Source organism: Blastomyces dermatitidis, assembly GCF_000003525.1.
Source record: "Blastomyces dermatitidis ER-3 genomic scaffold supercont1.6, whole genome shotgun sequence".
Classification (NCBI taxonomy): Eukaryota; Fungi; Ascomycota; class Eurotiomycetes; order Onygenales; family Ajellomycetaceae; genus Blastomyces; species Blastomyces dermatitidis.
Genome location: NW_025544779.1, coordinates 2,843,657 through 2,870,022, shown reverse-complemented (window position 1 = coordinate 2,870,022; position 26,366 = coordinate 2,843,657). Strand labels below are relative to the sequence as shown.

The following is a 26,366-nucleotide window of genomic DNA, read 5'->3' as shown; positions in this document are numbered from 1 at the left end:
CTGCACAATTAATCTTGATCAGTCTCACTAGGATCCAATGCAATATTCATCCTTGAGACTGTGATCAACACCTCATACCCATCATACCCAAGAACAACACAAGGCATGGAACTTCCAGTTCCTTTCTCACATTCCTGTTCAGCACTCATCAACACATTCTCCCTGATTTTGCTGTGTTGTGTTGCTTATGCTTGGTTTTCAATTCCCCACGCATCTCAAAGTTCTTATCCAACCGGTGCATATCGTGCATCCCTTCTATCCTCAATCAATCATCAGAAGTTACGTGCAAAACAAGAGTTAAGAAGGAACAGCTCGTCAAGCCGCAATCGATTCCAAGCAAGGAAAAAGAAAGCCCCCCCGCCAGCTCCTTGAGGACAGCAGAAAAAGAACGGCGGAAGGAAAACAAGCAACCATGCCAAAACCTCCTTTATTCGGCCGCCGCCGGCGTTCAACCCCCACCCCATCTAGAATCGACGAGAGTAGCGTTTTAGACACCGAAATCACTGAAGTATCCCGCGACCGCAAGCGTGAGACAGCGGTGACTTTCAATGTTTTCTACGGGAAACCGGATCTGTCCCGCCAGCTGCTTAAGCACGTCGCGTTCACTGACAACGCTTCCGTGCACACGGAGTTCTTCGAACAGTGTGGCAGACAAGTGCTGGTGCAGAACGGTAAAGACAAGGGCAAGGGCCAAGGGAAGAAGGGGAAGGAGAAGGGAAAAGAGAAAATGAAGAATGCATTTCATGCTTGCCAGACGGTGGAAAGCGGGTTGCCGCAGTTTCAGGAGCTGGCCTATTTGGCTGCAGGGTTCAGTGAGGAGGTTTTGAAGTTGTGTGTGGGTGGTTGTGCTGCATGTGGCAGCCATGATGAAGATGGCGATGGCGATGGTGATGGAGGCAAAGGGAAGGGAAAGGCAAGCGCGGCGAGTGCAATGGTCTATCGTCCACTTTGTTGCTCTGTGGATGGTTATGAGATGTTAGAAGATGGGCTGTGGATGCGCAAGCTTATGATGGCTATTGCGCATTTGGTGGAGGAATTTGATACATGCGAGAAGGCCAAGAAGGCTATTGGGATTGTGGAGAAGGTTGAGGGAATGGATGACGAGGCGGAAACGCATCCTTTTGTGAATATTTTGGCGGTGCCAGTCTGCGAGCCGGATGGGGAGTGTCAGAACATCGCGGAGAAGGCTATCGACTCATTTATGCAGGGGATTCTGAAGGGGTTGGAGAGTGATAATAAGCGGTCTAGTGCTAGGTTTTCATCCAGAGACTCTTTTTCCAAAGGCGCATTTGATGAAAGTGTTTGGGAGGATGACATGGGTCTGAGCGACGGCGATACCGAGAAAGACGACGACGATGTTGACAGTGAGGGCGATACAGAGAACGATCAGGCCCCTCCAAAGAAGCGCGATAGGCCTTCTCTTTCGCGCCATATGAGCCTCGAGACCATGCAGCCAGTCCGCCTTGTTGTCTTCTCCGGCATCCCTATCGTCGATCCCAAAGAACCACCCCGTCACGGCCGACTGAATATGTTACTTTTCACCTCCAACTGGCCAACAGAGATGCTTACTGGCTACGGAGACCGGGAAGAGCCCGAGTATGTGTGCTACCAACACATCGCAGCATTTCACGAACAAGCCATGCTGGACGCAACCGATTTCCGCTGTGCCATCTGTCCTGGCACGGGGACGAAAGCCACAGCCCTCTTCCATTCCCCTATCTCTTTTAAACGAGACAACAGCAACTCCAGCTCCAGCTTACAACCCATCCGTGACATCATCATGAAGCTGGCCAAGTATGTAGGCGGTAGCTGGAAATACCCAGACACCACCGCTGCGCTGGGTTTGGATGGATTCCCTAACATCACCGACTTCGTCGTGCCCATCTGCGAGAGAGACTCTGTTTGCGAGAAGACTGCGCTGGTCACAGCTCAGGTGTTTCTTCATATGTATTTGCCCGAGGGAGTTATCCCCTTATACCCAGACCTATATCCCACGACGGACTTCGCCCGTATTTGGAAGAAGGAGAAATTCGGGAAGAATCCGAGACTCATCTCGAAAATGATCGGGACTGGGCTGATGAGTGACAGTCATGACGGTGGTCAAGAGGAGCACAGGTACAACGGTGCCGATACCGATACCAAAACACCTCAACGCCCGTCCCTGAAGGGTAGACACAGTAACAACAGGTCTTCGACCGGCTCCGAGCCAAGAACCAGAAGCTGGATCAAGGGCATGACCATCGAAGATTTCCGCCAGGCTGTCGAGAACGGTGCGACTTGGGACCAGCTCAAGGAGCTCTGCTTCGAAAACCTCAGGATCGTGCTCGACTTCCAGCCGCCTGTGACGCCAATGGCGCTGGCGACGGCTCCTACTTCGCCTGTCGCTGCTACACCGACTTCTGAAACATTCCAGGGGGGAGTGTTGGAAGGTGGAGGGTTGACTTCTAGTTTTGGATCTAGTTTTGGTTACCCTAGCTCTGCCACGACTTCGTGGTCATCGGCGGGCCTAGCTGCTCGAGGCGATGAGGGATATTTTACGGTGAAGAAAGTGTGATGTTTGTGTCCTTGATTTCTTTGTGCCCTCTTTTTGTTTAAGGGTTGGTTATTGTACGTTATTGATTAATAGTACATGTACATGTTAGCGTCACAGATTTCCCCTTCCCCAAATATACGTGGAATATGTGTGGTTAAAATACACATACACAGGAGGGGAAAAAAATTAAAAAATAAAAAGGAAAAGAAAGGCAAAGAAAAGAAACAAAAGAATAGAGAACCAAGACCTCCGTACTTTGTACCCATAAACCATGCAAATCTGCCTCACTTGGGCCCCCATCTCCTAATTCCCTACTATTTAGATTCACCCCTGAATAACATCCGGGATATCCATCACATACTCCCTGAGATCAAGATCCATTTCAAGCTCAGCAACATCCTCACCCCGATTCCCCACTCGCCCATTCTCATTCTCATTCCCACCCTCATTCTCAATCGCCTCTACCCCGCCCTCCGCCGCCCGCCTACTAAAAAGGCGAAAGCGAGACTCCTCACCCCGCTCTACCTCATACGGATGAACATCAACATGATCAAAGCGTACCATTTTCTTCTTCTCCCTCTTCCTCTTCTTCTGCTTCTGCTCATTATTGTGCTTGGATCGGTGGGAACTTGACGATCTGCTTCGCCTACTAGTACCAGTACTGGTACCAGTAGCAGCGCCAGCGCCAGCACCAGCGCCTTTGCCTTTACCTTTACCTTCACCTTCCCTTTCTCTTTCCCCATCATCACCCCCATCTTCATAACCATACGGCTCCTTATGATAATTTGTTTTCAGCGAGATTACGAAATTAATCGCCGACATCGGCGATGGGGCGGACTCGCGACGGCGCCGCGCGGAGGGCGACATCTCGCCGAGCTCGTTTTGTGTGGCGGTATCGTAGCGTGTTATGAAGGTGTTTCTTTCTGTGTTGAGTCGGGTATCTGCTTGGGAGGTATATGGCATGGATATCCGTCCCTGTGCATTGTCGTCTACTACTGCTGTTGTTGGAAGTTTAAGAATTGGCTTTCTTTGCGACGGGTGGCGGGTGAGGTGGGACTTTTTTGGGCGGGTTGAGGAGCGGGAGCGGGAGGACAAAGATGGACGAGGTAACGGAGTGCTGGGGTGGATTATGGTTGGGATCGGAAGGTCTGTGTTTCTTGTCGGGGTTCTGGCTCTGCTTGTGGAATCGGAGGATTTCCGCTTTACTGAAGCTGGGCGTCTCCGTATATTGTTATTTTTGCTGGTGCTACTTTTGTTTCTGTTGCTGGCGTTCTTTGTTCGACTGGTGGTGGCCCCGGAAGTGGGTGAGGATAAAGGGGTGGGTGGCGCGATTGCTCCAGGACGGCTAGGGAGTGCAGAGGACAACTCGCTGGATGGCCATGATGAATTCTGGGTACTTAGGCCGGGGGGGTTTTGTGAGTCGCTTTGTTGACTGCTTTGCTGCGGGCTGTTGCACTCCTCAGCTGGAGACGAAGAATCCCCAGTTGTTCGTGGGCGTGATTTTCGGTGCAGGATATTTGGAAAATGGAAGCCAACCATTTTATACGCGTTCGGCGGTATTCACGAAGGTATATTATTCTTCAGAAATTGATAATCAACAAGCTTGATGGGGTAATGTATAGATATATAAGGATAAGTTGTGGTATATGTGTACGCCTATACCAAACGTGGATTGATTAGCAAATACCTTAGGTAGCAGGCTTTGTCGCATCAAGTATGCTCACAGTTGACGTGATGAGGATGATTTTCTGAGCTAACTGGGTTTTTTTTTGAAGGACGGGGAATCGTTATATACCTAGATATAGCTGCAGTGAAGGACCTCATAATTGCGAGCACGAGCATATAATAGAGTTGTAATATAGGCATATGGGATGTCAGCAGTGGAAGGAGGAGGATAAAAAGTTGTACATAAAAAGGTATACTTGTACCAGACAGCAAGCAGTACATGACCAGCAAGTGATCATGCATACTGAAGCCATGGTCATGTTCCCCTGAGAGTCATCTTGGTGTCTGAAGTCGAGGTTGCTTGCGGTTGACTGCGATGAGAGGGCATTGTATATTCTCTTAGTAGTTTAGAAAACTTGTACTTTTCGTATATTGATTAGGGGCATCGCTAAGCCCAGTCGTTGTTTACCTCTTGGATATTATTGGGGACAATACGTTGGTGATTCCACATTTTCGAAGTATATGGCTTGGGTATATCTTTATCAGGTGAGTGAAGCTGAGGAGGAAGAAAATGTACTGTGCGGAATAGGCCAGTACAGGTGGCCCTTGAGAAGTAGAATAACACAACGGCTGAGGAATGTTGCTAATTCATAGACAGACCGTCTCAGCACGTAGAATGCTATTGTGGAGGTGCAGCATTTAACAATGAACCAGCACGGTCTTTGTGTGCGTCTTTTGTGACGTTGATATATCCAGGGATATCGACGAGAATCCTGCACCTGGGGCATAAAGCGAACAGCCCAACACGGCGAAGACGGAGAATCAAGTTTCGCAAAGGACCCCGAGGAAGCCATTCAAGAAAAGGTAATTTTCGAAAAGGATGCATGACTTGTGCAGACGACGACGAAGCCCAATATATGGGTTTTGATTGATCATCCCGACGAAAGCGAACGAAAACCAAGCAATTCGACCGCGGCAAGCTTGAGGAAATGCACGATGACCGCATCAGCGCTGATGTCTCCATCAGATGACAGGCGACTGGCTAGGTAGTTACTAGCAGTCTTTGCACGGTGATAGTCGCCGCTTACCCAGATCACGCTGTGGCAATCTCTCTCTCTCTCCCCACAGCAAGCCGCAGATGAGAAATGTCAGTAGCAACAATGTATGGCGGTGAGAAAGCCCCGCCTCCCACGCTGTGCATGGCGACGCATATCTCCCCATCCACATCCGTCACGGCTGCAGCGGCGCGACGAAAGCCGTGTTCTGCCAAGGCATAAGTGCAACCTCCGCCGGCCATTAGACGCCTCATCTGCAGGGCCCAAGAACAGCCATGACGCCATTCTTCCGAGTTTACATTTTCACGCGGACAAGCATGAGACGAACACTAGGAGCTTGGGTGCAGCACTGGATCGGTGGTGCTGATTGACAGGAAGTACTGTGAAGTTTGGTGTGAGGAATATACACATGGGAGCAATGGGCGCAATGGCAAGATGTGAATTGAAGCATATGCTCTGTAGTTGTTCCCCGGCACATTGATTGACTACAGCGTATTTTATAAGTTAATAATAACTTCAGCGTACGATGAGGGAAGCAGGCGAGGACTGTTAGCGATGGCTGGGTTGGGGTACCGGGTGGATACCTGAAATAGAGTGAACCATTGTAGCACGGGGGAGGTACACGCCAAGTCCCTAGCGCATGCATGTCGTGCAAATGCCTGTCGACAAGCTCCTCCTTTGCAGCTGCAGACAAACAAACCAAACCAACCTCGACTCTCTCCTCTCTGCCTTTTTGCGTACGCTGGGGTTTATATCTGCCCGCTCGCTCCCCACTCTTCCTCTGCCCTTCTTCTTCTTCTTCTTCTTCTTCTTCTTCTTTTTCTTCCTGTCTACTACATCTTTGTGATATTCCCTGTGTCTTCCTCGTTCTGCTGTTGGTGGGAGTGTGGTAAGGCTTTGCTTGCTACCCATCAAAGCTTTCCCCAGTCCAGTCTGGTTTACTGGTCTTTCTCTCTTCTCCCTCCAATAGAATAAGCATCTCTTTTTCTATTATAGATTCTTGTGAATAATATCCTCCTTTCCCTTCTCATCTGGGACTCGTTGAAGGGTGAATTCCGTATTTCCCTCCAGCCTGTCCTGGCTACCGTACTCTATTTATAGACACAAGTTGCGCGCCTGAGATACCACTCTCAACGATTCGCACCCGAACCACCCCTCATGTCTGCACACCAAACAACTCCTCCTGGTCCTTCCTTAGCACCGTCGAGTGAGAATGGCAGTGTTGATGAAAACCCGGGGAATAGCAATAGCAATGGCTCCGGCTCCGGCTCCAGCTCCCCGCCGGCGCAGGACAGAGTGAGATGGAAGAAAATATTGCGAATACACACCGGCGGTGAAGATAAATCAGTTGCATCAAATGACTTCCGCCAGAAGCGGGAGAAGTGGTCTTTGGGTATCTTAAGCGATAAGGAGACTGATGAAGTACCTGGTATGTCTTGAGATCCTCGTTGTATGGGATCTCTGAAAACCTTCATCTCACATATACTAAAAACCCATTTTAATGCAGGAACCATACTTCTACTATCCTCCAACCGAAATGAACCGCTTGGGCTTCGACAACAGCCTGCGCGAACATCAGCGTCGTCTTTTCCGTCTCCCTATCCGCCTTCTCGATCGTCGTCGCGTACTCCTGCTCCCCAGAAGAAGCGAACTTCTGACGGTGCCATCGTCCTGGATCCTCAGCCAGACGATTCACTGAATGACCCGCTTAATTGGCCTGCCTGGCGCCGGGACCTTTCGCTGCTATCCTTGGGCTTTTACTCCATGATCGGAGGGGGAATGACGCCGATTCTAGCAGCTGGATACAACGATGTATCGGAAAGTTTTGGCATCACAACGCACCAGGTGGCGCTTACCACTGGCCTATATATGCTGGGACTTGGCCTTGGCTCAGTGGTGATGTCCCCTACAGCAATTCTTTACGGCAAGCGCCCAATCTATCTTCTGGGCTCTGCCCTGTTCATCGTTTCGGCGGTTTGGTGTGCTGTTTCGCCCAATTTTGTGAGCTTGCTTCTTGCACGTATCTTCCAGGGTCTTGCCGTCAGTCCGGTTGAATGCCTTCCTTCTGCTACAATCGCAGAGATTTTCTTTTTGCATGAGCGTGCATATCGTGTTGGAATTTACACTCTCCTATTACTGGGCGGCAAAAATTTGGTCCCGTTAGTTAGCGCTGCGATCACACAGGGTTTAGGTTGGCGTTGGGTATTCTGGTAGGCCTCAACTCCTCCCTCTACCTAGTTAAAGAATGCTTTAACTGACTCTTAACAGGATTGTGGCCATTACGGTTGGATTTGGGCTTGTTTTAGTGTTTTTCTTTGTCCCAGAGAGCTTCTGGGACCGGACTCCACGTCCTCGCCAAAAACGGCCTAGCTATCGCCGGAGCCTTTCTGATCTCGCGCCGGGGCGTCGAGGCCGACTTTCTAACCCTGTCACCCCTACTGTAGAAAAGGACCAGGATGCAATGCTGTCTCCTGAAGCATTATCAAAGCGACCAGATGCCCGCGTCGGCTTTGCCGAAGTCGCCCATGACGATAACGGAGGAGATGATCATAACGAGAAATGCGGTCCGAATGCCGGCGAGCACACCCCGGAAGAAGGCGGAAATGAAGGAGAGCGTCCTCATTCACAAGTTGTCCCACCAGCTGCGCTTGACGACCAAACTAGCACACCGAATAGTCCGGAGCTACAGAGTCAAACAACTGATGTTGAAGCTGCTCGTGCTGTACCTCCTCGGGACGTATCTGCCGCCCCATCCGCTTCGTCCCTTCCTCCAATCCATCCTTACACTAGCAATCTCCAGTCCAAGCCTCCTGTGGGATACGTCCACTCTCTTCGGCTCTTTCACGGCCGGTTCTCCCAAGATAAGTGGCTACGGGTCATGATCCGCCCATTTATCCTATTCGCCTACCCTGCCGTCCTGTGGTCGGCTATGGTCTACGCTCTATCCGTCGGATGGTTGATCGTCCTATCAGAAGCTGTGGCAGAAATCTATCGAGATAAGGACAGCTATAACTTTTCCGCTCTCGGTACTGGTCTTGTATATATATCCCCATTCGTAGGCGGAATTCTCGGAACGGTGGTGGCAGGCAAGGTTTCGGACATTGTAGTGCGGTTCATGACACGTCGAAATGGCGGAATTTACGAACCTGAATTTCGCCTTGTTATGGCTGTGCCAGTTACTTTGACGACGGCCATGGGACTGATGGGCTTTGGTTGGAGTGCTCAGGAAAAAGAACGATGGATCGTTCCCACTGTCTTCTTCGGTATTCTCTCCTTCGGATGTTCCGTGGGAAGTACCACATCCATTACCTTTTGCGTCGATAGCTACCGTCAGTATGCAGGCGAGGCTCTGGTTACGCTCAACTTCAGCAAAAGTAAGTTCTCTTAATTTCTTGCTCGTGGACTTCCCCTGTTACAATCACGATGACCAACATGGCCCAATGGCTAACCATTAATTCTTCCATAATAGATGTATTGCATGGCTTCATCTTTTCCTTGTTTTTCGTCCAATGGCTTAAAGCAGACGGGGCACGGGATGTCTTTGTCGCCTTGGGTGGAATTCATATTGCCTGCATGCTCACCACGATTCCAATGTATATCTACGGAAAGAGGGCTCGGATGTGGACTGTCCGCAGGCGACTGATGGAGAAATTTTAGGGGGACTCTTTATTTGAAGTTACAGACGTATATAGGTCAGGATTGCGACCTGATCAATGATTTTGTTTTTCTTTTTCCGGCGGAAGTCGTGGGGAGAAGTGTTACGCAAGTATTGTCATTAGCCGCATGCGTGCCACGGATTTTGTTTCTCTTTTCTGTTCATGGTTAACAGTATTTATGATTTTTTGGCATGTTTTAAAATTCCTATCTACAAACGTAGATAGGTAGACAGCGCTGTCTCTTTTGGTTGTTTGGTTTCCCCATTTTCCTTATTTTGCACTTAATGATGCTTTCTTTGCATATCTGCATCATATTCCAGCTCATTGATGCAATTAGATTATGATATAGGTGGATGGAGCTTTTCTTTCTATGTGTGTTCCTTACTCTGTTATCTTTTTATCTTGTTGATACATGATGCATGCATAGCTTTTTATTGACGAATGGTGGCTATTTGTTTGGTTGCTTGCTTGTTCGTTTGGTTGATTGATTGGTTGGTTGTACTGTATATCATTTTATCGCAGACTACAGACTACAGACTATACTTGCAAAGGAAGGAAGGGATGGATGAGAAGAAGGACGAAAAGAGACAAAAAAAGGTGGAGGGAGAATTTTACTGTACCATACCCATCTTGCTTATCATCTATTCATCCTTCCTGTTTCTTCTGGCTTTTAAATGAAACATTTTTACCACAAAACATACTTTCTATTCATTTTTCCAAACCTCCTTCCAAATTTTTCACATTTTTAATTTGCCAATATGTGAGCTAGATCCAACATAGCAAAAAGTTCAGTGACTGAATTTTTATCTATCTATCTATCTATATGTATATTTACTGATGTGTTTATTTTGCTTGATGAGCAATCATGAGGGGTAAATAAGTATGTAAAATGATAAATTGCCGAAAACTCGAAAAAGAAAGAAAAAAAAGAAAAATGTGATAAAAACCTAAGGATAATCTTATTTAAAAAAAGGTTTCTAGTTACCGATAACTAACAATACTGCTTTAACTTAACTTGATAGCTATGTAGCACCAGGGGGGGAATCTCTGCTAATTCATGCTGGAAGAACAGAAGGGACAAAAAAGAAAGGTCGTGATGTCATAAAAACGTCCTGCGAATAGAAACGAAGAGCAGACAGAGGATGAAAACTAGGGTGAGGAGGTGTAAACAGGCCAATCACATCCCGAATAATTTAGGATATTAAAATCAAAACCCCCGCCAAATCATTAATACCTCGCAATCAACCAATTCCACCTCTCCTCCGCGCCCATCGCGCTCAGCATTTCATGCTCCCCGCGTCGAACGCCTATGTACCGCCTGACAAAGTCGAGGCCTAGGAGGGCTTGCAGGTCGGGGTTCGCTTCGAGGGCTCTAAGGCTCTCTTCTAGCGATGAGGGCATGCGGGTTGTGATTGATAGAGCGGCGCGTTCGGAGGGTGAGAGGGTTGCGGTGTCCACTGTAATGTGTTCGAGAATGAATGGGTCAGTTTGATTCTTCTGCAATGAATGTGTGATGATGATGAAAGGGACGGGGAAAACGGAGCGAAGGATGACCTTCAATCGCGGACAAAAAAAAAAGGGGGGGAGGGGAGGATATGGGCCAAGGCTGCATATTCTATAATTGGAAGGGACTGGAAAAAATTTCATACCGTCGCACCCCTTGATTGTCAACGGCATCCTGCCCTTCATGCCTAGATATCCCGCACCAATGATCGCAGCAACTGCCAGGTAAGGATTCGCCAAGCCGTCCATGGACTTAAACTCCCAGTGGCCGGCAGATACTTCGCGGATGGGTGTTTCGCGATTCTGATATCCCCAAGCTACCCATACCCCACCCGCCCAGATCCCTTCAACAACCCGTTCGTAACTGGCATCTTGCGGTAAAGTAAAAGGTAACACTGAGGGTAAATTATGGAGTATTCCTGCTAGAAAATTGTCTCTTAGGATTGGTGGAGTAATAGAGATATGGGCGTGAGCTGCGGTGCCTGCAGCATTGGCAAAGGGGCGAGGGTGGAGCGTGGCTCGCACACCATATTGCGCAGCAATGTCGGTGATCGTTTGTCTAGCCTTGATGAGAGTATCACAGGCGGTAAGCGGGGTGGATGGAGGTAAAACAAACTCAAATTGACCGGGGGAGGATTCAGGATGGAATTGCTGAACGCGGATATCTATATCTGCCAGTTTATCGACAATCTTTTCAATCATTTGCAGCGCCTGAACATTTTCTGCGGTGAGGTTGGACCACGAATGATTGGTGAACCAACGGGAGTAGGTGGTGGAACTTCCGTCCTTTGATTGTGAAATCTTCATGAAGACCACTTCTATCTCGAAACCCACAAGTGTTTTAATGCCGTATTCACTTTGGCACCTGTTGACAATGCTTTGAAGAGTGGTTCGAGGGCAACCCTCAAGGTCACCGCCTGCCTCATTTTTCCAGAAAGTCATAACCGTCGCACTGCTTGAAGAGAGTCCGACGTTCCGGCATAGAGTAGAAACGTCAGGGGTTAGAATGAAGGAACCAGCGGTCAATGGCTCAGGGGCTACGAGTTTGTCAGTCTGCAGCATGTTCATCACAGCAAGACCGATTCCTACTCTCTGCTTTGAACGGACAATTTTACTGAATTCTCGGACTGGAAACATTCGAACACGCACGGTGGCCGTATAATCAACCCATTGCATCCATATAAAGTCCACAGACTTCTTACTAAGGAATTTTTTAAGTATGTCCTCTGGTGTGTGTGCTGACGCTGTTTGAAATAACGCTGGACCTATGTCGCAAGCTTGAAGAGAATTGGAATCGAAATGAAGGCTATCTGGGGATTGGTCGAGCCTGTAGAGTCGATTTGAGTTGAAAAATAAGATATCGCGGACAGAATCCATGGCTTTGTCATATGTGTAATCCCCATGGTGAACATATTCTGTAAAAACCTAGCGGAATAGTTATTTAACGAACATTATGCAGGGCTGTAGACCAAATTGATCCCGGGATGGGCCATTGCTTACTGTATCTAAGGCTTGCCGGAATTGCCTATTCGCAAGCCAGAATGTTTCGGGATGATAATGGCCATCCGTGCTCCAAAGGAGTTTGGTACTGGGAACCAGCTCAAGGCTCTGTCGGAGGACCGAGAGCTGAGCATCCCGGCTGGTCATGGGGAAGACCTCACCAATATCTAGATATGTGTTCGCATATATGCTCGCCAAGTAGCCTGCTTCTCGAGTGTATGGGTATGATGAATGTAGTAGCACAAAATCCACATCGGGATACTCTTCAATCAGATTCTGTAGGTGGGCAGGGTTTGACCGTAACAAGTTTATATCAGAATCTCCTAAGCCGGTGTGGAACTGGATTGGTTTTCTCAAGCTCCTTGGCCGCTTGGAGATTTGATCAAGAGCTGAAATAACAAGGTAATCATTCAATGGCTTATTCTGGATTCTGGTTTCCCCAGATTCGACGAAGGAGCGAAAGTAAGTTTCAAAGGTGGTAAATAGCTTTTCCGGGGAACTTTTCTCAATCACGAGTCCGGTTCTATAGCAGACAACAGACTTAAAACCAACAACAGCAGGATCATCCAACGCGTTATTTATAACTGTTAAAAAGCTAGCCCGGAAGGCATCCCAGAAATGTGTCAATCTCTCTGGCTCTGCCAAGGGCGGGGATGGTCGGGAAATGTTCCGGGCCTCAAGTAGTTCCCCGATTATAAGGGCAGCGGTGGCTTCAATGCGAACGATCCTTTTCGAAGCTGCATTGGTGAATTGGTCATGCCATGAGTATGCCTCCATATCTCCTGGGGGCAAGCCATCATCTATCAATAGCATATGGGTCCCCGCGAGGCACTTTCTGACCAGATCGTCATAGTCATTCTCAATCTCTTTTTCTCTTGCGGACTTTATGGCGCTTAATTCGGGGGCGCATCCAAATAGCTCTGCTAGCTGGTTGACGGCTCTGATTAGCGCGAGCGAATTGGCTGCGTGGGTTTCAAGGGATTCGCCTTGAGCTTCCGAGGTAATGGCTTCAAAAGGGTACTTGGAGTAATTGGAGGCACTGTCTGCTTTAAGGATATTGTGAGCATGGTTGTCGATAATAGGATGGTCGTAGATGAGACGGCGGAGCGCTGTTTCGCCGGCCATTTGTTATGTAGGTAGTAGTAGTAGGAAACGAGCGTGCGATTGATTATTCGATCCAGGAGTCAACAGAGAAAGAAAGTAAAGTAGAGAACACTATCTGCGCTGGCTTGCACTGATGAAGATTCCAGGAAGTATCAGAAACGTAGGAGCATGAAGAAGATGTTCGCATTTATAAACCATCCCTCGCCCGCAACGGCCGAAACACACGCGTCGTTGAGATTACTTCATGCGTCCTGCTACACGAGACACGACTGACAACTGCCGGTTGCTTCCAAGTAGCGAGGGAGCAGCGACCTAGCAAGGATTGCCGGGCCCTAATATCCATAGCACGGAGAGTAGCAGCGAGCAGCCCTTGGTCTGGGGTAATTATCTGGGGTTGAAATATATATATATATATATGTATATGTATTGAGAGAGTGTGTTGGAGGATTGAAATAGCACGCTTTCCTCAGTGCTGGCATCTCTGCGGAATTTACAGATTCCCTTTCTCAAGAGTCTAGGCTGTAAAGGATGCCGCCGGGTAGTTAGTTAACTAGTTAACTAGTTATTAGTGGATGATTGGCATGTAAGTTAACTAGTTAACTTAATGGACTCCGAAGTCACTACGAAGTAGCGCGCCCGCAGTCAAACAACGACATTTGGCGGAGGTATCAAAGTTCTTGACGCGATAAATGGTGGATTCGAACTGCTGCTTAAGCACCGGTATCTTGCCACGCTGAAGCATTTTAAAGATACCTTACTAGTGAAGCTGGAATGCTTTCCGGATCCTTCTTATATACATTTGACGGGACAGGAATTTCTCCCTGCTCCACCCATCTATCCCGGATGCCGCTCATGCATCTTAATAAACGGTTGAACAGAGCATAACTAACGTCGCCTAAACAGGACCTTATTGTATCAAGTCACTCCTCGTTCTGTCCATTGGCTGCTGCTTTGTTGATATCCTTCACGAAATCGACTAAAAGGAGACGTTATTGTCGCAGAAGCCTATCCTCTTCTTCATCTTTGCCTTGATTCGAAATATAAATACACTCTACGGAGTAACTAACTTAAAGCAAGGAGAAATCAAATTCATCATGCCTCAAAAATTGGAATACAAACAACTGGGTGACGATACTCTACAGATATAACTGCTTTTCGAAAACGTCCAAGGAACACTCCCTTTTTTATTCTCGAACTCGATAAGCTTCCCTCATCTCTTCTCTCAGTCTCTGCAAATATATTATTAACTACCCATTGGCCCGACAAATTAAGGTTCTCTCCGTTCGAAGCCTCCCGTGGACCGTCGCCACCGGGACCAACCTTATTTATTATTAGAAGCCCCGGCTGAGAACCGGAGTGTAAAATATTAAAAATACCAGATATGAAAATGACCGCTATCATACATCATAGAAGGCCCTTCACCGTCCAGCCTAGTTCGACCCATATTTCCCTTCTCCGCCCCATAACAATGTGGCAGTTCGCGCAATCTAGTGGTTATCTGTCCACTTAATGGCTGTGTTTGAAATGTGCACGAGGAGCGCATTTCTTTGATTTCAAGGGAGGTCTTTCAGGGGGACAAACACTCAGAGAAGCTTGTAACGCCATGGACAGTCTATTACCTGACTGGTAGGCCCTGGATGAAATGTAGAGGGCTGAATGGAATGTAATGGATCGGCAGACACTTCGGATACCAAAGCTCTATTATATTTTTTCTCATTCGGACAACTTAGAAAACCCATCCCTCGTAAAAGTCAATATTATACATCTCCCACTAATACTGCCCTTCCAGTGTAAAAGTGCCAGTCTTGGTGATCAAGTACTCCGCAACAGCGACGTCTTTGCCGCTTTCCTTGCCATATCCGGATTCTTTAATACCGCCGAATGGAGATTCTGCAGCGGATGAGTTACCTATTTTTCACCCAAATATTAGTAAGAGCAGGAAGATTTAACAGAAAAAAAAAAAAATAGATTAGCCAAGAAGCAAAAAGAAACACGCAAATCATACCAGTATTCAACCCAATCATACCCGCCTCCAAATTCTCGAGCATCCGCCACATACGATCGACATCCTTTGTAAACGCATAACTCGCCAACCCCATGCTCGTGTCATTCGCCCACTTCACCGCCTCCTCCTCCGTCTCAAATTTATACAGCGCCGCAATTGGCGCAAACGTCTCCTCCCGCGATATCAACATATCCGCCTTCATATCCGTGATGATGGTAGGCTCAAAGAAATAACCGCCACCGCAGTCCTTTTTCCGCCTACCGCCCAAAATAACCTTCCCGCCCAGCTTCACGGCGTCCTCAACCTGGCCCTCAGCTTTGTCGAGACTGCGTGGCGTGGTAACGGGGCCCATGGTGGTGTCAGGCTTGGCGCCATGACCCACAACGAGGGCGCTGGTGCGCTCCTTGAGCAACTGCGCGAATTTCTCGTACACGCCGCTCTGGACGTAGATGCGGTTGGCGGTAATGCAGGCCTGGCCGGCATGGCGCCATTTGAGAGACATGAGCTGGCCCAGGGCTTGCTCGAGGTTTGCGTCGTCGAAGACGATGAAGGGGCAGTTCCCGCCTAGTTCCAACGTGACCTTTTTCAGGCCCGGGGCGCAGTGGGCGGCAATTAGTTTGCCGACGCGCGTAGAGCCGGTGAATGTCACTTTCTTGACAAGTGGGTGCTTGCAGAGCGCTTCGCTGAGAGCTGGAGTGTTATCCAAGTCGGTCGTCAGGACATTGAGGACACCGGGGGGGAAGCCGGCCTTTGTGGCGAGATGGGCAATTACGAGGGTGGTGATTGGCGTTTCGGGGCTAGGTTTGATGATCATCGTGCAGCCGGCGGCGAAGGCTGCGGCGGCCTTTCGCAAGGCCATGGCAATGGGGAAGTTCCATGGGATCAATGCCGCAGCGACGCCAATGGGCTGTTTAATTGTAAATACACGCCTGTTGGCCGCTGAGGGTACGGCGATGCCGCCCTGGATTCTCTCTGCCTCGCCGGCAAACCACCATGTGAAGCCTAGAGCATAGTCGATTTCACCGTACGCTTCCGCGATCGGCTTTCCGGTCTCGTGAGTAAGGATTTTGGCGAGATCTGAACGCGCCTCGCGGATCAGGCCGTCCCATTTTATCAAGAGCTGCGCTCTGATGCGGGGGTTTACTTTTTTGAATTGTTCGAAGGCGGCGTGGGAGGATTCGACGGCTTTGGGAACATCGGCAGCGGAGTTGTTAGGACAGCTGCCCCATGGGAGGGAGGTGCCTGGGTCTGTGATGTGGACGTATGGTTAGCTAACATTTTTACGTCTTCTTCGCTGTCTCGAGGTGGAGAAGTAGTCTTAGTCTTACCAGAGACTTCGAATCGGCTACCATCTACTGCTGTAACCCATTCGTTGTTGATGAAGGAGTCGAAATGTAGCAGAGTTGGATCATCCAACTACACACATCCATGGCCACCAGCAACTCATCATCAGCAAATGCTTCTTACCAGCTCTAACAGGAGCTAGAAAAACAAAACGCCCGGTTTATAGAATCCACATACCTGGAAGGGAAGTTGATATTGCTTAGCCATGGCGGAAGCGTAGATTGATACTATGTTAACCGGAGCTGTCTGCTTCAAACGAGTTTATTTTGCCGTAAGGAGAAAGAGAGAGACTATGTGAGTGGGATAGAGAAAGATAAAGAAACGCAGAACCAAACAATTAAAGAACCAAATTATATTAAATTTCAATATTTGTAGGTCCAGCCCAGCCCCGTGTCACCTACACACAAATTTAGAATATCTTCCCATTCGCGATGTTGTGATAGGTGATAATCCCCGCCGGGATTGAGCTCGGCACTGCGGCTCCGGCACTGCGCGGGGTGGGTTGCCGAGATCGGCTCTCGCCCGCGTTCTCTCGGCTCAGAGGGAGAAAAAAGAAAAAAGAAAAGAAAAAGAAAAGAAAAGAAAAGAAAAGAAAGAAAGAAAAAGGAAAATATAAAAATATGGGCGAGCAGAATGCCGAGCTTTAGGGGGACAAAGAGAACACTGCAAGTGTGTGGGTATATGCATTTGCAACAGAGAATTCCCAACATGAGAGAAAGAAACACAGCAAGGAATCAATAAGCACTACTCCCTCTAATCACACGTCCCATAATTCATTTCCTCCCTCTTTTCACCATCACTATCTGCCGTAGGAGCCGTGATGAGCCGCCTCTCTGGCCCAGATAGGTGAATGGCCGGTCTCCGACGCCTCCACCCCCACGACGCCAACCTCGTACTCACAAAAGCGTAGGCGAAATCCGCCCCTTCCACAATCACAATGGAGATGAGGAACAGAAGTACCAGTGCACAAACGATAAATGTCGCCACCCAGGCGGGCCTCTCAGATACCCAGATGATGAGCTCATCGATGGTATCCATCATTTTGAGTACAGTGAAGAGGTTGGTATCATGGTTATTTGCTGTCGCTGTCATTGTTGCTTGTGGCGATGTTGCGAGGTAAAGGGTAGGGAGTGATGATGATGATGCGATGCTTGAGATTGCGAGTGCTGGAATATTCGAGATGATAGGAGGTTTGATATCGGACACTGCGCTGATCGGGAAGTGTGTAAGGGATTCCTTTGTGAATCCTGCGGATGTCAATGTTACCTGGGAGCTGGAGGTAGGACTCGCGCTGTCCCCGAATCGATGCGCCTGATATGTAAGAGAGGTGGTTGGCAATGGTTTGTCGTGGATCGTTGAGTACGGTTCAGGTGATAATGAAGACGATTGGTCTGGATACCCGATGTCGATCAGCTCTTGTATGGACTGTATCAGGCCATCAGCAGCTGGCCACTTTTCGTTAAGCCAGAGGATGATTTTTCGCAGTTCCTTGTCGGATATGTGGTTTAGGTTTAGATCTCTGAGTAGTTTGAGCTGGCGTGTACTAAGTGCCCGCTGCGAAGAAGTGATGCTGAGTTGTCGGCTACCTGTCAAAACAACAGACTGGGTTTGATATGATGAAGTGTGTGAAGAGGAATTGTCGAGGTCAGTGTCTGCCCTGGGGATACCGATACTTGATCGCCGGGGCCGTATATTGGGCGAGGCGGGGGCGGCAAGGGCGGCGTGCACAAGTAATAGAGACTGAAGGAGGGAGATTGGTTTCATCTCATACATATATATATATATATATGTACAGTACGTTTTTCTCGTCCTCCAAGTCTCACGTCGTTTGATCTATCACCAACGGGATTGGTGTGGAGATTGCTCCAACAAAGTCAAATCCACCCAAACAGATCTGCAGCTCCGGTGATGGAGACCTGCGTTCTCCTTTTCGTCCTTGTTTTGCACCGTCTCCGTCTTTATTATGGTTTTTCTGTGGCTTTCCCCCCTTCCCTCTCTCAGCTCAAGAGACTTCTTCAAGTGATGTCAACTAGCTTGGAAACCTAGGCAACATTGAGATGCAGAAACGGGAACAACAAGTACCACTCGAGTCAGATCACGCAGGGGATGGAATGAGAAATACAATTTACCACCAACGGCTGCGACAGCCCAGTAGGCACAAATGGGAAACCTGTTATTCAAACATCTTCAAACAAACAAAAAATGTGATGAATAGATCAGCACTCGATGCGAGCTGGTAACATTATTGTGCAGGGCAACAATATCTCTCGGCAGGGAAATAGGAGCGGAAGCAGACCCAATCGCTGGGGGCGAGGGACATATACCTAAGGTATATATATATACAACTCTAAATTCCCACCTTGGTCGTATAACTATATGTGTTCTGCGTATCGTACTATATATGTAACATGTAAAAGCGTAGGCCTGTAACGGAGTATTGTTCGGACACATATTACCACCCATTGGATATCCCGTGTCCTATACCGTACTTCGCACAGTTCCCAATATCAGCTTTTTTTTTGAATGAACCATTCGGGAACAGGAACAGGAACCGGAAACATCCGTCCATGGATTCCTGGGCCATTGGTCGCGTTTTAGTGGGCCATGTGCGTTGACAAACCATTTCTGCTGGTTAACTTGATTAGCTGGAAGCTAAAATAAGAGGCGGAACTGGAGAGCTTTCTTCGATTGAACTGAACATGGGAAAATACTTCTTCTCATTGGCTGCGGTGTTTGAAAATTACGACCCACCGTCGATTCCTTGAGACAGAGACCTCTGTCATGTCTTTGTCTTTTTATACTCTCCTACAGAGCAAAGTTTTCGTCTCTTCGCCAGATTTCCGCTGGTTATATCCGGACAGTCTATGCGAGCGCAAAAAGAGACTCAGGCCCACGATCCAGGTGGGAATTACCCACTCCTCTGCTACGAACTACAACATGATACAATATCAGGAGAAATAGTATCTAGCGAAACCAGCAGCAATGTTCATCCTTGCAAGAAATCTCGCTCTGTTCCATGCGACAAGACCGTCTCGCGGAAATTCCCCCAGTTTTCCGCCTAAAAGCCCGTCTTTCCACGGCTATATTTAGCCTTTGTGGGGGAACATAACATAATCAACCACCTAATGTATAGGATAGTTGAAGGTTGTATTGATAGATCTATCTACAAGAACATAATATAGTGGTGTGTCACGTGATCTAGTGGGATTGCTAACCGCAACAGCCTTATCTCAGCGGGCTCAGACCTCTGGCTCGGTTTGAACGGGTTGCAGCATTATTATTAACTAGTTAATCCGGCATGACACTAACCTACTTTTGATACAAGTCATGTGCTCAGAGCAATCCTCACCAGAGAGTCTGAGAAGAAATGGTTCCATCTTCAATGAAGATTTCTGAGATTTACAAGGATTTTTCAGATTCTTTAACTTTGACTTTCTATTACTATATATCCACATATCTTTGAGATTTGAAAATCACCTTAGCTTATAGCTAAAGAGAAGAAGAATAGAAATATTTCTTTAATATTTTAAAAAAATCTATATTTAAGATAGATATATCATATATACTCTTGAAAATGATTATATTTTTTGATCTCAGAATTTCTAAAAGCTTTTTTTTATATGAGAAATTGAATCAAAATTCCTGTGTTTAAAAACACACTAGTCAACTTTGAGATGATACTTCTATTCTAAGAACTTAAGATATGAATATAAAAATCAGATATATTATAAGAATATTGTTATTCTAAGATTTTAAGATAATACAGAAATGATGAATTTATAAAGTTAAGTTGAAATTCTCTTTCATACTTAGAGTACTGAGTAAATTCTTCTTATATTATTAATAATCAGAAACTGTTTCTTCTCAGATACTTTGTAAGATATTATCACTTATATGATCTGATTTTACTATTTGAGTTAGCTTATTACTTATTTGAGATTAGCTCATGATATAATTATTAATTCAGTATTAAAACAGTAATGAATATCTGAAGAAGTGTCTGAGCTTATTGAGATAAGTAATAGCTGTAAGTTGTAACAGTCAACACTCTCTCTTAAGATAATAAGAATTATATATAAAAACACTCAAATCATCAAGATAGTCTGTCAAAATTAAATATAAATGTAAAATTAAACATTCTCAACTTTTATACCTGTAAAATCTAGTAAAATCATGAATTATATAAATATCACAGTGTCTAGAGATTTAGTAAGTTCATTTATTATTATCTAAGTTAATTATAATTATTTAATTTAAACTCTGAGCTCTGTATTATCTGAAATAGTGACTCTTAACTGATAAAAACTATATATAATCTTATCTCTGAAAAGAGAGAGCTAATATAACAAGCTACACTTAATCAATTATATAGATTATTTTATTACACTTTATAGATTCTACTGAAAGCTTTAATTCTCAGTTATCAATTCTTGACTGAAAAACTTATGAAATTTCTATTCTTTCATTCTGAAGCTTTATTATATATATAAAATCTCTATTCTTTCACTCTGAAGCTTCATTATATACATATATAAATAATCACTTTAATCACTGATTTCTGCACTTTCTCTTTTTTCCTTCTCTAACATTTTTCACTTTGTTATATAAGATCTATAAATATCATATCAATCTATTCAGCGTAGGCCTCTTACAAGAATCATGACACTCAGTTAACTCTCACAGACAATTTTAGAATCTCAACAATGAGATTATGAAGAATTTGAGACATACAAGAGAAATCACAATCTGTCAATCAATTGATATGAAAAAGAAGCTGTTCTTCTTGCAAATTTGAAAGATTTTGACAGTGAATAGAGATTGCTTTCTTTCTTGATATTTAGAGGTTATTATAGCACTGTGACAATGTATGATAACTGATTCCATATTTTTTTGCAGTTGTAGACTTGTAGTGCAATTAGGAGTCATTCGAATCATCAATCACTGCTTGTATAGCTGATTCGTGGTCCATGTTGTGGGTGTTTGAACATGGAGATTGAGGTAAGATTTGTGCGAGCGTTAGGTGTAAACGAGCGTTAGGTGGTTGATTACGTTACGTATGCTCATGCGCTTAGCGCTCCGGCAGCTCTTCGAAGGCTAGAAAGATTACATGATCACAGACAGAAAATGAGCGTTCCCCCCGCCATCGCAGCACGATGTTGTCGCAAGAGATGGAATGGTTGACGTTGTTCTGGGCGTTAGCTCCGTATCCTCTCGCTTCTTGGAGTGGAACTTCTGGAAGGGGACGCGTATCACCGACCAAACCACATCCGGCAAATGGTGGAGGTCCAAATCGTTGTCTGATGAGTTGGCTTAACAGAACAGACACGGATGGATGATAGATAGGTTGACTTCGAGCACCCTTTCTCGTATGGGGGAAGAATAGACAAGGAACGAAAGACCAGCATAGGATACTCATGATTCTATTTCTAGCTCTTGCGCCACGACGGTTGCGGCTTCAAACCGGCCAATTGCGAGCTCACCTCCGGAGGGAACTTGCGCTGGTATGACCCTCAATTTTCGGTAGTTCCACCCTAATATTTTAGTGGAATTCTAACCATCAATCCGGTCCGGGGTGGGCGCGTTCTCAATCATCCCCATACAAATAGAAGATTCTTCTTCTCTTCATTCTCGTACGCGCTATTATTATTTATTATTCTCTATCAAGATGGACCTCCTTGCTGCTCTTGAACCTCTAATTGCACCTCCAGAAGATCCGGAACCTCCTGCTACACCTCCAAAGCAATTAACCTGTGATCAATGTTGAGATATTCTTCTTCTTCACAGTCTTGGTTGGACTTATGAAAAGGATCTCCAATCACCTTGAGATTACCTATTGAGGGGTTCAATACAGATGCAATCTGGGTACAGCTACTCCTCAGAAGCATACTGGCCGCCCTATTCTCTGGATTTGAACCCAATTGAGACTGTATGGAATCATATGAAGCTGTGGATACAGGAGACCCATGGGGGATGAGGAGAATCTGTCTTATGATGGATGCACTTCAAGGAGTGGTTAGAGCTGCCTGGGATGCTATAAGAGAGGAGCAGCTATGGGAGCTTATAGCAGAGATGCCAGCTCACTGTCAGATAGTTATACAGGCAGGTGGTGGCTATACTAGATATTAATATGATTATTGGTTCCTCTATGGATTATTCTATAATAATAATGAGAACGCGCTCAACGCGAGAATGCCACGTATACCCCCCCCCCAGAATGATGGTTAGAATGCCACTAAAATATTATGGTGGAACTACCGAAAATACCGGGGCATTATCGTAGTATTATAGAGTCAGATTTAGTTACATAATATGTGCATCCTGTTGAATTTTGTGGGCGTAACTCATTGCAGCAAAAGATTCTTTCCGCAGCACTTTACCGAGTAATTGCTCCTCTATCAACTTGCGGCAGAGCACAAACGCTTCTTCAAGAGATTTTTCGATCTTAAATTCGAAGGGAATCACCGCATTGCTGTTGATGGTGGAATATAAATATATTAATTCACAAATCTCCAATCGTCAAGCCCCGAAAGCAAGCGCTTGCCCGTCTACCCGCACTCAATCCGTAAGAAATGCAGGTTAAAGCGTTGGGAAGACATAATTTTTAATGATGACGAGGGATAATTAATCGAGCAGGTCTGTGAAATTAAATATATTACACTCTAACTTATTAGTAAATCTTTTTAGAGGCGAGTGTCGAGGAGATATATATACATACATATATGTACACGACATCAAATGAATACAACATATACGATCTAGATGTCTATGAGAATGGGGTAGAGAGGAAGAGGATTCCCCGGCTCTCCCAGCATATTAACCCGTCCAGGTTACACTTCTGCCCCCCCCCCCCCCGGAGTCGAGGCAGTATATATCCAAAAATACAGCCCCTTTGATAGAGAGGGGAAGACCCTCGGTTCGAGGAAAGGGGATGAAAAAAAAAAGAAGAAAGCACGAGATCACAGCGCATCTTTCGCCAACACCACTTCTCCCAGCGGTACCGCTTTGGGCCCAACGTAATTCCCCTTTCTGAACAGCCACCATATCGCAACGAAAATCGTCAATCCCCACGTAATCAGCGAAGTATAATTCATATCCTGCGCCGTGACCGGCAGCGCGAACGGAAACGAGAATATCACAATGAACGCCATCATGTACAGACATGCAACTGTGTTGACAATGTACCCAATCCAGCCGTGCATGAAGAAATAGCCGGGCCGGACCGTAGAGCGCCCGCCCAGTAGGTGTGGCAGGATCGCAGCGGTGTATGACAGCGACGAAAGCTGCACGAACGAGCCGACGAGCGCACTAAATGCCGTTGACGAGCCTACATAGATGCAGCCCATGACCGTCACGATGCAGCCGCAGACGAAGGTAGCGTTTAAAGGGTTGTGGAAGGTGCCACTGACGCGTGACGTCCAGCCGCTGAATGGGGTTGCGTTGTCGCGGGCCAGGGTCCAGAGCGTGCGCCCGGCGGTGATGTAGCAGCCGATGCAGGTGATGAAGGTGGGCAGGAAGACGACGATGAGGAGGCCGAGGGCACCGCCGCTGGAGCCGGTGGCTTGTCGGTAGATTTCAGCTAGGGGGAAGGTGGATTTGTTCTCGAGGATGGCAGGGAGGTCATTGATGGAGTAGAGGAGGGCTACCATGTAGGTTACGGCAGTGATAAAACCCGTAATCATTTGAGCCAAGACGGCTTTGGGGATGTTGCGACTTGGTCTAGTGAGTTGGAGGGTTTGATTAGTACGCTATAGCTAAGACACATCCAGTTGTCTCTAATAACAGAGAGATTCGTACCTGGGGATCTCCTCTGCAACATGGCTCGTGATGTCTGGGTTGCCGACGGAGTACGCACCATTAAGCATGCCGGCGACAAAGACGAAACCATTGCTAGAATAACCGGTTTGGTTCTCCCAGTCCTTCCAGACAAAGGCGTTCGAGGCATATCCGGTCCCATTCACGTGGGGCATAATGGCGCAGACCAGAATCGTAACAATGACACCGCCGATGATAAGGAACATGCCCACATTACTGGTGGCCGGCAATGCTTTGTTGGCGAACATCACAATGCAGCAGCACAACCACGAGCAGATGAGATAGCTGACAAACACATGCCATACCTGTGGTTCCAACTCCGGATGGAAGAGCATGTACATTGACACGGTCTGATTGGCAAGAATTGAAGCTATGGAGGCAGCACCAAATACCCAGGCGAAAAAGTTCCAATAGCCAGCGAGCCAGCCTACGGGGCGACCATATCGCCCTGCTGTTACACTCGCCCAGTGATAGACTATGATCCAATGTCTAGTTAGCTGCGAACTCGCATGATTCCCCATTGATGGTCTGCATCGGAGCACGGCTTACCTCCCGCCGCTGATGGCATCGCGGAAGCCAATTCAGCAATGGACGCTGCAACAAACCAGTAACATATTGCGACGGCAATGCTACAGTAGATCCCCGTATTAGAAAATGTCAAGTATATGGAGAGTTCTTGCATACGGGGTGACTGAAAACTCACAATTCGTAAATAACACCAGGCGGTCCACCGTTGTAAATAGCGACAGTCTATTACGGCAACGAGAAGGTCAGAACTTATACGCGTTCCTCTAAGAATCATTCCTATGCTTCTCTTTCTTCTTCTTCTTCTTCTTCTTCTTCTTCTTCTTCTTCTTCTTCTTCTTCTTCTTCTTCTTCTTCTTCTTCTTCTTCTTCTTCTCCAGTGTACGAGGGTTATAACAACATACGAGACTGCCGCCCATTGCGGTCCATGAGTTTCCTGTGGTGATCGCAATGGCACAAATGCTTAACAGGCTGAAGTTGCGGTGCAGCTCCTGTTTGTGCCCTGAGGCGTTAACCACTTCGGGGCTTGAGGACGGTTTTGCCTCACTGGAATTAGTGGAGAGTACTCCGTCTTGACTTTGGCCGTCTAATGGATGAACATCCATCTCAACCAAATTCTCCTTGGCCATGATTCTTGACGGCCGTTAGGTGCTGGTCCGATGTTGGGTGAGTATAAAATTTCGGACCTGGGGGAAAGAAATATTAATAAGGTAAACTTCCCGCAGTCATTGTAACACACAAAAAGGGCAAAAGTTGACCCGCGAGTAGATGTGTAGCAGAGCACTAAAAAAATGACCAAGGGAGAGCAAAGGCAAAAAAAGTGAAAAAAAAAAAAAAAAAAAAAAAAAAAAAAAGAACTAGACAAGCGCGTAAGAAGACTGTTTAATAATAATAGTGAAGACGGACTCCTAACGGTCGGGGCTGGCTGGTTTTGTTTCTCTTCGTCCGAGATTCGATTGTTATCCCGAATCCTCCAAGAACACCGCACAGAAAAGCCCAGACTTGTAGAACTACGAGGGGAGGGGGAAGAAGAAGCAAACAAGGGCGGGGCATTATTGGCAGCTTCAGGCAAGGAGCAGAAAATGAAAAAAATAAAATAATCAACTACTCTAGGATGGGAATACAGTCAGGGGACATGGCTGGGCTGGTTGGTGGAGCTGAGCTGAGCTGAGCTGAGCATGTAACAGACTTCCACCGCGTGCATTCATGTCCATAAGATGAGGAGAGGAGGACAAGACAAGGAGGATGGGTTAAAGTTGCATGGCGAGCTGGGGACATCCCTACATCCCTACATCCCTACATCCCTACTAGTTGGTTGGGCCGTCGAAGAAATCGAAGATCTCGCCAGTAGTAAAGTTAACTAGTTAACTTAGCCCTGTTCTCTGCTGCGGATAACGACATCGGTAACTACGGACTAAACTCCGTACTAGTCGAAGAATACGGAACGTTCGGTAGAAGAATAAATAATAATATGTATATATGGCTGGCCGGAGGGAGCTCGATACGATACGGCTCCCGCATTCTTCGGATTCGAGAGCAAGCCGGAAATAAGTTAGTTAACTACTCTTCTCTCTTCTCACTTCCTCTTCTCATAATCGGCCTTAGGACACTGATAAGTTATTATCAACTTAAGTATTAACTTAACGTTAGCGGCGGCAAGGGGA

The 26,366-nt window shown here is 46.7% G+C and overlaps 9 protein-coding genes across 13 annotated transcripts; 3 read left to right on the top strand and 6 right to left on the bottom strand.

Annotated features, from left to right (window-relative positions):
* The first annotated feature begins 273 nt into the window (after positions 1-273).
* BDCG_06225 (uncharacterized protein) lies at positions 274-3,270 on the top strand. Its single transcript, XM_045421954.1, has one exon. The coding sequence runs from the start codon at positions 413-415 to the stop codon at positions 2,552-2,554; it is 2,142 nt and encodes a 713-aa protein (XP_045277703.1). The 5' UTR covers positions 274-412; the 3' UTR covers positions 2,555-3,270.
* BDCG_06224 lies at positions 2,528-6,532 on the bottom strand. 3 transcript variants are annotated; one of them, XM_045421953.1, is made up of 3 exons: positions 5,287-5,897; positions 4,329-5,178; positions 2,528-4,189 (listed from the first exon to the last, which is right to left on the bottom strand). In XM_045421953.1, the coding sequence occupies exon 3, from the start codon at positions 4,070-4,072 to the stop codon at positions 2,858-2,860; it is 1,215 nt and encodes a 404-aa protein (XP_045281593.1). In that variant the 5' UTR covers positions 4,073-4,189; positions 4,329-5,178; positions 5,287-5,897; the 3' UTR covers positions 2,528-2,857. The 3 variants fall into 3 exon arrangements, with proteins under 3 accessions (XP_045281593.1, XP_045281592.1, XP_045277702.1); XM_045421951.1 differs by having other exon boundaries at positions 2,538-4,189; positions 4,258-5,738; positions 5,838-6,532; XM_045421952.1 differs by having other exon boundaries at positions 4,329-5,897.
* BDCG_06223 (uncharacterized protein) lies at positions 4,904-5,248 on the top strand (the record flags this gene model as incomplete). Its single annotated transcript, XM_045421950.1, has 3 exons — positions 4,904-4,924; positions 4,955-5,062; positions 5,096-5,248. 3 exons carry the CDS (start codon positions 4,904-4,906, stop codon positions 5,246-5,248), a joined length of 282 nt encoding a protein of 93 aa, XP_045277701.1.
* On the top strand, positions 5,761-9,734 carry BDCG_06222 (MFS transporter). Its single transcript, XM_045421949.1, has 4 exons — positions 5,761-6,682; positions 6,761-7,463; positions 7,522-8,627; positions 8,723-9,734. The coding sequence occupies exons 1-4, from the start codon at positions 6,412-6,414 to the stop codon at positions 8,908-8,910; spliced, it is 2,268 nt and encodes a 755-aa protein (XP_045277700.1). The 5' UTR covers positions 5,761-6,411; the 3' UTR covers positions 8,911-9,734.
* An 86-nt stretch (positions 9,735-9,820) lies between these two features.
* On the bottom strand, positions 9,821-13,524 carry BDCG_06221 (glutamine synthetase). Its single transcript, XM_045421948.1, has 3 exons — positions 11,913-13,524; positions 10,559-11,837; positions 9,821-10,366 (listed from the first exon to the last, which is right to left on the bottom strand). Exons 1-3 carry the CDS (start codon positions 13,035-13,037, stop codon positions 10,137-10,139), a joined length of 2,634 nt encoding a protein of 877 aa, XP_045277699.1. The 5' UTR covers positions 13,038-13,524; the 3' UTR covers positions 9,821-10,136.
* Positions 13,525-14,787: 1,263 nt separating this feature from the next.
* BDCG_06220 (succinate-semialdehyde dehydrogenase) lies at positions 14,788-16,572 on the bottom strand (the record flags this gene model as incomplete). The annotated part of the gene is made up of 4 exons (XM_045421947.1): positions 14,788-14,924; positions 15,022-16,269; positions 16,350-16,437; positions 16,543-16,572. The coding sequence occupies 4 exons, from the start codon at positions 16,570-16,572 to the stop codon at positions 14,788-14,790; spliced, it is 1,503 nt and encodes a 500-aa protein (XP_045277698.1).
* Positions 16,573-17,118: 546 nt separating this feature from the next.
* Positions 17,119-18,138, bottom strand: BDCG_06219 (uncharacterized protein; the record flags this gene model as incomplete). Its single annotated transcript, XM_045421946.1, has 1 exon — positions 17,119-18,138. The coding sequence occupies one exon, from the start codon at positions 18,136-18,138 to the stop codon at positions 17,119-17,121; it is 1,020 nt and encodes a 339-aa protein (XP_045277697.1).
* Positions 18,139-21,004: 2,866 nt separating this feature from the next.
* BDCG_17263 (uncharacterized protein) lies at positions 21,005-22,204 on the bottom strand. Its single transcript, XM_045426407.1, has one exon. The coding sequence runs from the start codon at positions 21,779-21,781 to the stop codon at positions 21,434-21,436; it is 348 nt and encodes a 115-aa protein (XP_045281591.1). The 5' UTR covers positions 21,782-22,204; the 3' UTR covers positions 21,005-21,433.
* Positions 22,205-22,470: 266 nt separating this feature from the next.
* Positions 22,471-25,551, bottom strand: BDCG_06218 (choline transporter). Of its 3 annotated transcripts, none has more exons than XM_045421944.1 (6): positions 25,107-25,551; positions 24,881-24,927; positions 24,727-24,806; positions 24,160-24,652; positions 23,081-24,081; positions 22,471-23,022 (listed from the first exon to the last, which is right to left on the bottom strand). In XM_045421944.1, exons 1-5 carry the CDS (start codon positions 25,329-25,331, stop codon positions 23,322-23,324), a joined length of 1,605 nt encoding a protein of 534 aa, XP_045281589.1. In that variant the 5' UTR covers positions 25,332-25,551; the 3' UTR covers positions 22,471-23,022; positions 23,081-23,321. The 3 variants fall into 3 exon arrangements, with proteins under 3 accessions (XP_045281589.1, XP_045277696.1, XP_045281590.1); XM_045421945.1 differs by having other exon boundaries at positions 22,492-23,024; positions 25,107-25,523; XM_045421943.1 differs by having other exon boundaries at positions 22,471-24,081.
* Between the last annotated feature and the right edge of the window lie 815 nt (positions 25,552-26,366).